This window comes from Homalodisca vitripennis, chromosome 4, assembly GCF_021130785.1.
Source record: "Homalodisca vitripennis isolate AUS2020 chromosome 4, UT_GWSS_2.1, whole genome shotgun sequence".
Classification (NCBI taxonomy): domain Eukaryota; kingdom Metazoa; phylum Arthropoda; class Insecta; order Hemiptera; family Cicadellidae; genus Homalodisca; species Homalodisca vitripennis.
In genome coordinates, this window is record NC_060210.1 from 76,704,214 (window position 1) to 76,717,067 (window position 12,854).

At 32.3% G+C, this 12,854-nt stretch overlaps 1 protein-coding gene across 3 annotated transcripts in view; it reads right to left on the reverse strand.

Annotated features, from left to right (window-relative positions):
- Positions 1 to 12,854, reverse strand: part of LOC124359554 (NFX1-type zinc finger-containing protein 1-like) — a 138,019-nt gene that overhangs the window by 69,334 nt on the left and 55,831 nt on the right. For all 3 annotated transcript variants that reach the window (XM_046812398.1, XM_046812401.1, XM_046812399.1), the window contains exons 6-8: positions 12,606 to 12,749; positions 11,794 to 12,073; positions 9,077 to 9,278 (exon numbers count right to left, since the gene is read on the reverse strand). In XM_046812398.1, coding sequence (XP_046668354.1) covers positions 9,077 to 9,278; positions 11,794 to 12,073; positions 12,606 to 12,749 — 626 coding nt within the window. The remainder of the gene's footprint in view (positions 1 to 9,076; positions 9,279 to 11,793; positions 12,074 to 12,605; positions 12,750 to 12,854) is intronic.

Below are 12,854 nucleotides of genomic sequence, written 5' to 3' on the forward strand. Positions count from 1 at the left end.
TAAAGCCAGTACAAGAGCCTCGGCTTCAGTCCCCAGGGCCCACCTATCACACGTCTGCATTGCATTAGAGATCACTTACCCCTGGCAATGACCCTTTAGTGTTACCAGATGTACTGTAATAAAACAGTGGTGTTATGAAATATAAAGGCGGCGGCACCGAACCTGGGTAATAGTCTTGTTTTTTTTATTATTATAAAACACTTTAAATCTGAGAATCCACTTTTAAAATAGGGATAAAGTTTTAAACTGATTTATAAATAGGACTAAAACTTGTCTGAAATCCGTGAACTTTCCACTTCAGAAACATCGATTTTAGTATTTTGATTCTAATGAATTGTTAAATATATGAATATAGATCCATTAATATCAATTATTTATAATTTATATACACTATAGAGTTTCTTACGGGAAAATCTATAATGAAGTAAACAAACAGTAATATATATTGTAACAGACAACATCTGTAAAATTCAATTTCAAATGGTTTGTGGTGAAAATGGTAAGTGGAAATTGACGTATAAACTGTAGACATGAACCAAGGACAACTGATAGAGCTAATATAAACTATATATACAGTCTATAAAAACCTCAAAATTCATAATGAAAATTCTCATTATAAATTTTCTTTTTACTGTAAATTATGTAATAAGATCATGTGGTATTTGCAAAATATCACTTTAAAAGTAACTTCATAAGAAAAAAACTTACCCAATAGTTGGTGAATAGGATTCTACATTAAACCATGTAATAGGACCATGTGGTATTTGCAAAATTATTTGTAAAACTGATCACTTTAAAAGTAACCATTCAAAAATACTTTGCTCAAAATTGGTGTATTGGATTGTACATGTGGCAATTCATCAATTTATCTACTTTTAGATTTTTTCGATAATGGTTAATATGGTGTTCATAGGTGTTTTTAACTAGTTCATTTGAAAGTGTTTAAACTTTTTATTTAAAGTGAATTCTGTCAAGATTTTTGGTAAAATTGTATATCGGGACAGTGTTAACCCTCTCCCGGTCACAAGCCATGAATCGCCACGCACTGTTCCGAGCCACTGCAGGTCAAACGCCACGAATCGCCACGATCTACATTACCATCTGTGTCTGTCTGGTGCTGCCTCCCACCGGCATTAATTTGAACTATTACAGTTTCTAGCCTATACGGAGTCCTACTTCTAACTATTGAAACCATTACAACGAATTATTATCTGTTATTTTGGCAGTAGTTGAGTGGTAAATTGGCTGATTTTAGGTGTTCACTTCGCAACAGTGAGATTGATCGGGAGGTGTGTAGTAATAGTGATATTAGTGATGTTAGTGATGCATCAAGTGTTGGTGATTTGAATGATGTTGACGATAATATATTACTGACTGAACAAAGTGATTCGGAGAGTGCTGGTGAGTCAAACGATGTTGCTGACCTTGAGCCTGGCGAGCCGACGACTAGTTGTCGCCGACAAACATGCGGCCGTGTGCCCCCTCCCTGGTCTCGCACAATAACTTACACAGAACCAAATTTATTTTACAGTGATTTTGGGCCATCTCACACTTTGCCTGTTGGTTCTGATGTCGTAGAATATTTTTATTTATTGTTGGGAGGTGATGCATTTTTTGACAACATAGTCGAGTGTACGAATGCATATGCTGCTAAAAAACAAGATGCTGTAAACAAACTTGACCCACATTGGGCCCCGGTTTCTAGAGATGAAATCAAAGCTTTTGTAGGAATAGAAATTTTTATGGGCTTATATGATCTACCAAACGTTGATGAATATTTCATCGGTGATTTTGTAAAATGCCCTATAGTTCAGCAATGTTTGACCTTGCGCCAGTACAAGAAAATAAACCAGTATTTTCATGTAAGTGATCCAGCACACATTCAGACTCCCAGGAGTAACAACTATGATATTTTGTATAAGGCTAGACCAGTTTTAAAATTAATTGATGACTTCAGACAATACTTCAAACCAGGCCGTGATATATCTGTAGATGAGGCCATGATTGGTTTCAAGGGTCAGTTTTGTCTAAAGCAGTACATGCCGAAAAAGCCGACTAAATGGGGCATAAAAATGTGGGCGTCTGCTTGTAGCAAAAGTGGTTACTTTTTATTTGGTAAAGTATATCTGGGTAAGAAAGAAGAAAAAAACAATACACTTTTATTGGGAGAACAAGTTGTGATGGATGTGGTTGAACCATTTATTGGTAAAAACCATCATGTCTACTTTGATAACTTTTTTTCATCTTTTAATTTAGCCAATATGCTGTTAGAAAAAGACACTTATTCATGTGGGGCAGTCAGAATAAACAGATTTGGATGGCCTACAGAGCTAAAAATACCTAAATCGTTGAAGCTAAAAAGGGGTGATAGTGTGTTTAGGCAGAGTGGCCAGGTTATTGCGACTGTTTGGCGAGATAACAGAGAAGTTTTATTTCTTTCAACTAATTCTAATCCTGAGACAACTTTAGAAATAAATAGAAAAACAGGAAAGGGCAATGAAATTATAAAAGTAAATTGTCCTGAGGTAGTAAATAAATACACAAAAAATATGGGTGGAGTAGATAAATCAGACCAGTATTACTACAATAAATTGCAGTTACTACGGTGTTGGTAGGCCATCAAAGAAATGGTGGAAATATTTGTTCCACTTTGTTATAAATACCACTATTGTAAATTCTTTTATTATTTATAAATTATCTAACTTACCTGCAGAAAACAAACATGGTCAAACACAACTGGATTTTCGCAAAAACCTTGTTGAGCAACTCATTGGCAACTTTACATCGCGGAAGCGATTAGGAAGAAAGCGGAGTTTACCGATAGGTGTAGTGTCACCAAAAACCCCTCATGTTTTGGAGAAACAGTAACATGCAACAATCTGTGTGGTTTGTCGTGATAACAAAAAGAAAACTAATTCTGGCAGACCAATCAGAAGCTATTGGAATTGTAAGCAGTGCGACATTACATTCTGTAAAAATCCCTGTTTCCTCACGTACCATCAAAATAAAGGAGTCGAGATTTCTCAATGACTAGTAAGTAAAGAATTTATTTATTACTAAACATATTTTAGTCTTATCCATACATCTATCTAATAATTAAAATACAGAATAGATGCAAGCAATATAAGCCACTGAGCGCTCACCGTAACGCGCCGCCGCAAATTAATAGGTCTCGTTCTGCCGTGAGCGCCTGAAATTAATGTGACCGGGAGAGGGTTAAAGTGGTGAAAAAATAGTTTCTGTTTTTAAGTTAAAATTATTTAAATTATCAATTATTTAAAGTTACAACCTAAAAATAACCTTTCTGCAGCACATTTTTGTAGCAGATATTTTAAGTAAAATCATACTTTATAGTTCAATTTTGGCTATTTGAATATATTTGAAGGAAGAAACCCTATTTAACAACAACCAACAACTGATTCTGACTTTTTTAATTTTCATAAGATAGGACTGGGGTTTTTCCAGTGTAAGCAGGTTATCTGGACACCAAACAGCTGGTACTGATATAAGGTACAGCTTATCTGGCTTTATCTGCTGCCCTGATAACAACTACTATAGCTCAGAAGGTTAAGTGCTGTACTTCTAATTGGGAGATACCTGGTTCAATTCCCTCTACGAGAGTAATCTTTTTCCTCCACTGAAAAATAAATTTGCTTTAATTTAAAGCTTTATTTTGTTGTTGTAAACAAATTTGACTATTTGTACAAAAGTTTTTAAGACACACATTTGGCACACACAAATAATATAGCAAAATTTCCTTGTGGAATTTGTGAAATCTTATGTACCCTATCTGATGTGAAAACTATGGAAAAGGAGGATTTTGTGGGAGAGTGGAAATGTATAACTTGTCAAGATAACATGCAAACACATGAAATCCCTAAAGGTGTAATAATTAAAAATAATGAAGAAAATTTTGATCAAATAAATTCTCCCTCTCTTGCCGATGAGATTAACAAATCTATCATACATGAAAATGAGGAACTTAAACAAGAACTACATAAAGCGAAGAACAATAGCTCTCTCTATGTACTAGAACTCGAAGATAAGATACAACACGATGAAGAAACCATCGAATCACAAAAGAAAATATTTTATAAAAGAGAAAAAGAACTAATAAGCCAAATACAATCTTTAGAAAAAAAAAACTTAAAAATGAAAAAGAAGATAACGAGAACCTCATCTCAATTATTGAAGAGGAAACAGAAAACGAATTAAGAAAAGAAAATAAACAGCTAAAAAAGATAAATGGGGAATTGCGAAACAAGTTAAAAGAATTAAATGAACAGAAAAAAAAAGCATCCCTCGACACAACAGGACTATCAGACGCAGATTATCCTGGAGGAATTAAAAAAGGAAAAGTTGGAAAGTGAAAATTTAAGAAACAGCATCTAAAATCCTACAGGAAGAAATCAGGTGTTTGGAAAATAAAATTCAAGAAATACAAACATCTAAGAGAACCTGCTTGAGTTGCTTCCGAGCCATACAACAATCACATTCCAATGTGGACCTGTCAGGTTCATCATCCCCCTGGATAACACAATCTAGAAGAGGAGCTGGCCACCCCCAAGCATCCACAGTCACCTCAAGGTTTACAGTGCACAAATGGGTTTTCACCCTTGGCTGTGGCTGACGAGGGGGAGGAAGAAGATGATGTGGGCGATAAAGAAGTTTCACAATCCGAATACTACATCTATGGTGACAGCCATGGGCGTGACCTGGCATATCATATTAACTAAACGCGCAAGTCGAATAATGCGTGTGGTTTTGTTAGGCCTAGAGGTCGAACCAAGGATATATTAAATGATACAAAATTAGAGACAATAAATTTGAAAAAGAATGATGTCTTAATCCTAATATGTGGTACAAACATGTACTAACATGTGGCCAGAAATGAGGCTAGCGAAGCCCTTGAGGGGTTAACTCGTATGTTAAACAAATATCAACATACACATATTGTACTTGTGGACCTACCAAATAGGTACAATCTGAAATCATGGTCGTGTGTAAATAAAGAGGTTAGGAAAACAAATATTTCTTTGGAAGAACTTTGTCGACAGCATCTAAACGTCACGCTGGTAAAAGCAAGTGAGGCAGAAAGGCATTTTCACACCCGGCAGGGTATGCATTACAACTACAGGGGGAAAGTTTGGTTAGCAGAAAAAATATCAAAAGCAATAAACAAGATGGGCAGTAATGCACAAAACCAAGCTCTGGTCAATATGGAGCTGAGCCTTAATGAAGAGGAACTATCTGAGAAGTACACTGAACAGGGCGGTGCAGAACTTCAGGGTTCTTCATTGAAGAGGCATGAAGGCATGAAGCACCCTGAACAGGGCAACGTTGAACTGCAGCAGCCCTCTTCGCTTGGCGTGGAATTGGCGGGAAACTTGGAGGCCTCTACGGGAAACTACTGTTAAGCATCAACAGCCCAGACAACGTAGCAAACTTACAAACATCACCTCTTAGTATTTTACATTTAAAAACCCAGTCAATTAGAAATAAATTAAACTTAATAAACTTATTTTTGAATGATTTTTATTGTGACATTTTCATGGTGAATGAACATTGGCTGTTTAACAAGGAAGTTTCTTTGTATATTCCAAATAATTTTATTTTAGCTAATTCCTTTACTAGGGATAATCTATCTAAAAGAGGTGGTGGATGTTCTATTTATATTAAGCCAGAGATTGAATTTAAAACAATCGATTTAAGACCTTTTTGTGTAACAGGCCTTTTTGAGGTAGCAGGTATTCTCTTGCCTAAACTTAAGTTAATAACTGTCACTCTATATCGTACGTCAGACTCTAATGTACCACAGTTTTTAAATACTCTTGATTTATTTTTATTATTTTTACATGACAAATACAATAATTTACAGTATATAATTTCTTCAGACTTCAATATTAATGTACGACAAAATAAACCAGTAGTGGAGTGGTTTTTAAATATTTTAAGATCACATAACATGTATTTGTTAAACAATGAGCCAACTAGGGGCGAGGCTTGCCTAGACAACATTGTAACTCCAATCAGTAGAAATAAAATTAGTTGTAATGTTATAGAACCACATTTATCTGATCATTCTGGTGTATTTGCTCAATTTTTCGATGTGTATGTATGTAAAAATAAGCCTAAATTTGTAAAATAATGTATTAGAGATATGAGTGATAGAGCAATTTGTAATTTTAAATATGACATACTTCAAACAAACTGGGGTATTTTAAACTGTTTTAATGATGTAGAACAAGCCTTTGATTATTTTATGGAGTTGTTGATGATTTCTTTTGAGAAAAATTGTAAAGTTAAAGATGTTAAGGTTAAGGATAAGCAAAAGAAGGTAAAATTAAAATGGCTCACACCTGAGCTGAAACAAATCAATGAGTACAAATTAGCCCTCTACGATAGATATAATTTTAGCAAAGGTACAGCCCAGGAACCAGACTACAAAAAAGATTACATCAAAGCAAAAAGATTGTATAAAATACGAATAGATTAAGCCAAACGGTTTGAGAATGAATGTTACATAGCAAACTCTAGTAATAACTGTAAAGCTGCTTGGGAGATAATTAAAAAAAGAGTCTAATTCAACAACCCAGAGTTCAGAGTGTATTATAGATTCTAGTACCTCTTTAATGATTATTTTGTTAATATTGTAAGTAGTTTAAATCTTAATAAGAGTAAAAGTGTACCTGATAATAAAGCTTTAAACCTAGTTAATAATTTAACCTAATTATACATAAAAATATTGATATAAACCTAACTTTTAATTGGCATGAGATTAAAGCAGAAGAAGTTTTAAACTGTATCTCTAGATTAAGTAATTCAAGTAGTGTAGATATATATGGATTCTCCAATAAAACCATAAAAAATGTTATTGAAGGAATAGTAACACCTCTTACATGGTTATTTAATAAGATGTTGGAGCAAGGGATTTTTCCCAAGGCATTAAAGCTGACTAGTGTGTCCAATATTCAAGAAAGGGAACAAATCAAATCCCTCAAGTTAACACCCAATCTCCTTAATACCTATACTTGGTAAAATATTTGAATTAAACATTAAACAGCAACTTCATTTTTACTTTGTCCAAAATAATGTATACTGTCAAGAACAATTTGGGTTTATTCCAGGGGGAAGTACAATCAAAGCAGTAGAGGCTGTAATTGATAATATTCCAATGAGTTTTGAAGAGCGTATGACAACATCTGCTATGTTAATTGACTTAACTAAAGCCTTTGATTGTATAAATCACAAAATTTTAGTGGATAAGTTTCACAGTTATGGAATTAGAAATAATGAGCTTAATTTACTAAGGTCATATCTGAATGACAGAAAACAGATGGTTGTACAATGTAATGATAAATCTAGCTTTAAGAATATTACCAGAGGTGTGCCTCAAGGCTCGATCTTAGGCTCTTTTTTATTTGTAATGGCAGTCAATGATTTCTCATTCAATGTGACATGTAAGTCAGTGTTATATGCTGACGTTACTACTCTGATTAACAGCACAAAACATTTAAATGAATTAATGGACAAAGAAAATCAAACATTAAAAATGGCATTATAATGGTTTGAAGCAAACTCACTTGTTGTAAATAGTAATAAGACGGAGAAAATAGTTTTTTCTTTAAACAATCTATTATTAGAAGAGAGTACTTCAACTGCTAAGTTATTAGGTATTTGTTTGGACAGTAAGTTGGATTGGACCTAATAATATTGATTACCTTTGTAAAATACTATCTAGAATAGTTTATCTTCTAAGGAAGTTAAGAATTTATGATCTATTGAAACATTGTTATTAGTTTATAATGCCCGTTTTCAATCGCAATTAAGATATGGTGTAACTTTATGGGGAAACAGTACTAGTGCACAAAGAGCATTCATATGGCAAAAAAAAGCGGTTAGGTCAATAAAAAATGTATCAGACAGAGAAACTTGTGTTCCTCTATTTAGAGAGTATAAAATTATGACACTGCCAAATCTTTATATTTACTGTTGTTTAGTAAGTGTAAAAGAAGTCCTCCCCAGCTTTACAATCAGGGAACAAGTACATGGGTATGATACAAGGAGGAAGTATTTTTTAGATCTTCCTCAAGTAAGATTAGAAAAAACTAGAGGAAGCCATATGTTTATGAAAATTAAACTGTTTAACAAATTACCACAAAATGCATGGATTGTACCTTTAAACAATTTTAAGAGAGTATTAGAGAACTGGTTCAAGAATAATGTTTATTACTCAGTCTCAGATTTCTTAAGCAGCGATATTACATGTTTATGCTTTTAAAATTAATTTTTGTTGTTCCCATTGATTTGTTAAATTATAGACCGTAATTGTTTGTTTGTATTTGTTTTATTTATTCGTGATATAGTATGTGTTTTATTTATTAATTTATCTGTATATACATAAATGAATAAGCTGACTTTGTCTATCGCTGTAATTAAGCTTAATGACAATAAAATATTTCTGATTTCTTAAGGACTAAATTGAGCAAACTTTAAATTCCTTGTGAGTAAAACCGAATATTATTTTCCATCTTTGGTCAGTTTCTCAATAAAACACAAAGATGACAAAAAAAGTCAGTAACCTAACACGCTATTAAATATAACAATAATTTTGAGAATTATTATAAACTTAAAGCTATACACTAAACTAAACCATATTAAAAAATTAATGGAATGAATTAAATTTAATAAGTTATGAATTGGCACACCATCTTACACCAAAATCAAACGTCCATATGGACACAACATTATAATTTTGTTATATTTTTTATTTTTATCTATCTCAAATACGTTTAAAAATGTAAACTAATAATGGTAAGTGATAATTTTAACTTGGAAATTAATAACTTACCCAAATTGGTTTCAAATGGTTTCAAACACATAATATTTGACATACCTTCAAAACTTTTATAAAGTTAAAGTGTAAAAATGTGGCTACTAAATAAGTTTTGTTTCAACAACTTAATTTAGAATAATATTATACCAGTTAAAAGGCACATTTTTCAACTATGCTCAGTCGAGAATCGAGTAGTGCATAATAATACTAAGTTTAAAACTTTTTTTGGTGGATATGTACCTCTCACAAGACTGAGAACATTTGTATTCTGTGTGGTAGCGGTCAATGATGTGGCAGACACGTGGACACAAGTGGCCACATTCCAAAATTGTATCACATTTAAGTAAGCAGCCACCTTGCGGTGACTTGGAAAACTGCTGAGCAGTGGACACCTGGATCATCTCACTGGGATGTCTCTCACAGCGCAGTGTTAGAGCTCCTCCTGCACATTCATATTAAACTTTGGATGTGTTACAGGAAGCAAAAAAACGTTCTAATACACATTTAGTACATGTGTTTTGTAATATTAAAACATTAAACGTACTTAAATGTAAAAAGTACTATTATTGAACTAAATAGAAAATTAATAACAATAAATATAGAGTAGAAAATAAACAATATAGAAATACATTTTGCATACTGCAAAATTCTGACGGATCTTAAAATGGATCTTTCAGCAATCATTTAAATTTTAAAAGTTTTGTTGGATACTTCTAAATTACATTTTTTAATTTGTTGTACATTTTTTGAGAAGTTAGCACATGACTGTGTTGTATTTTGTTCAGCCTACAATGCTCTATTGTAATATTATTTCTATTTCTAGTATTATAGTTATATAACTGCTAAAAATGAGAGGCAATATATTTTTAGGATGTATGATGTTGAATCACAAATATACAAATTGGCAATGGCTTGTAACTCTAGATTAATAAAAAGTAGTTTGCAACACTTTAGTAGCTTTGCTCCTATTATAACTTTTATGGTCTTCTTTTGCAGGATGAAAATGTCATTAGTTTTAACATTATTGTCTCATATTATACGTACCTCATTATAGATTGAAAAAGCCACAATTTGCAGATTTTACATAGTCTTCAGGTACAAAGTTCATTATGTGTCTAAGTAAAAAAACATACTCTGGATAACCTTTTGAAAATGTATTCAATATGGAAGTTTCATGTTAAATTATCATCAATAACTATTCCTAGAAATCTAAAAGAGAATAAAAATCGTGTTACTTGTTGAAAGAAAGTGATTTTAAATTAGGTGGAATGTCTCAAGGTGTTTGAAATACTATTCTTTTGATGTCTTATCCTAGTCTTTACCTATAGTTGTCATCATATCAGTTTGCTGATATGATTTGCACTGAGGTCAATCACTAGGAAGTGTGAAACTCATCCTAGTCCTGATTTTGGATGCTAACTATAAATATTGATTGTTTTTGGACATTGTAATAATCAGAGTCAACACTTGGCTATTAAATGCCACCCTCACCCAGCCTTCTGTTGATGTAAACTTGACTACATATTAGAAAACTCTTAATGATTCTGTTAGTCTATAGGATATCTTGTAAATGAGAGCTATGACTTTAAATTTTGTATAAATCCTTCCAATTTGATAATGGTGCATGTCCATTCATTGGATATGACAATGCTAGTGAAACCTACTGCTTGTACAAGTGTATCTCGAGAACAAATAGAGCTAGATGGGAATGAATTTTCATTTCTACATAATCAAGATTGAGTTCAATAATAGTACATATCCGTCCATGGGATTTGGCTAAGCATTAGTGAAGCTTACCACTCATGAGGTTATCTCATATATAAGAAGAATAACTGTAAAATATATAGTTTTATGAAAATATATAGTTTTATGAAAAATTTCTTAGTATATTTGAAAAAAAAAAACAGGATTGTTCGGAAAGTTGCTTTAACGAATAAAAAACAGGGTTGCTAGAAATTTCTTGGAATTAAATTCCCCAAGATATCCAGGTAATTTGGATCAAATTCCAGGAATTTACAGAGATTCCAGAAAATAAGTGTAAAGCAACAACTTTTATTAGTACTTTTAAACCATAAAGTAAAGTTTCACACCAAACCTGAAAAAAATTAAACACAATGGTACCTACAAAACAGGAAAGCATGAAGACTAATATATAGTGTGTCTATAAATTACTCAAATTTTACTATTTTATTTGTCAGGTCAAAATAAGTAAGAAACGTTACACAAAGTATAGTCCTATCTTGCTTAGTTTACCATCAGTTTGTTTGTCTTCAGGGAGAAATTATATCTTTAAATTAAATAAAGGTATAAAGTTCAAAATTTGTAAAATGTTTAGTCTAATAAAGAACTGTTTAAAAAAATAAAATAAAATGTTAGATAATGGCGGCCATTAAATTTTGAACTGTAATCACTCAAGAACAGGAGTTTGTTATTGAAAAGTATTTGAGAATAGTGAAATATAGATTACTTTTAGATGAATAGTTTTATATGAAATTTATTTTGATATGACAAATAATAACCGAATAGTAAATGTGTTGCTGAGCGGCATCCATAACTTAAATATACTAATTGAGTTATTAATGTTGTTTAACTGCTCATTAATAATCAGCATATTTTGTTGAATTTATCATTGACTACCTCATTGTTGTAACTTTGTACACTTATTAAAAAATTTTGATTGAATACAAAACATGTTGTTTAGCCAAATTGATCTTTAAATTTTGTTTCATTTGTTTTTGTACTGTAACGGATCATTTTCAGAATGGTCTTGTTTGTTATTTCGGTCTCTATGTTCTTAGAAACATGAGAAGAGTAAGGCTATGTTACTGTTCTACTTCAATGGTGGTATTGAACCCTCTTAAATCCATTACCAATTTCTTTAATCAACTCCATCATGAATATTGTTTAGTTCCACATATGCTACACCACCAAGAAGCTGTAATAATGTTAAAACTTACCAACGGCACCAATCTCTTCAAGCTGTTGTTTTATACGAGGCCATATGGCACTACTGGCTGTGAGGTTGTCCATGTTGCCCACTATGTATAGACCGTCTCTGGCCCTCGACAATGCAACACAAACACGATTCTCCTCACTCAAGAACCCTATTCTGTTCTCTGTGTTGCTTCGCACCAATGATAGTAAGATGATGCGGTTCTCTTCTCCTTGAAAATTATCTACAGCTGTAATTCGCACATTTCTCCAATCAGGATTCTGGAGAGCAAGTCTTCTTTTTTCCTAAAACATTTGGTTGGGCAAAATATTAATTACTGATAGAGAAGAAAACCCCAAACTTTCACTTAAACAAAAATAAATAGTGTAGAAAAAGTGGCAGAAACCATCTAGTACAGAGTAATACAGAGTTATACAGTCTGAACTATTTCATGCTACTAGATAGAGGAAAAATTGTCATTACTGCAATGTTTTGTTTTATTGGTTTTTTCACAAAATAGATTATTTATATTAGCTAATAGTTTTAACATTATAGAACGCTATGTTCACTGCTGTTTACAATGGCTTAGATTTACATTTTATTCATTGCACACTGATATCACTGCTTTTTGTCAATACAGATGATAGTACGAGTCCAAATATTATTAAATAATATGCTACAGAAAGTGAAAATATTGTGAAGAATAAAAATAAACAGACTTTTTACGTGACTGCTAGAATTTGAATAATTGTAAAACTAGAATTTTAGGATGATAAATCTTAATACATTTACCAATACAATAATTATGTTCCCAATAACAGGTGGTGTAATCTGTACCTTTCTGAGGCACCACACTTGTCCAGAGTAAGTTGCCAAGATGGTGATCTCATCAGGCTTGTAACCTTGCAGCAGTAAATATTGACACAATGCAATCAGGAAATCTGCTTCATATGTGTTCTGCTTACTTGAGGAATCTGGCAACTGTTGATATTACAGTTTATTAGTATTACCAGTATCATTATATTACTAATAAACACTGAGCTCTTACACTATCAAATCAGCAAAATATTTATTTATATAGTACAT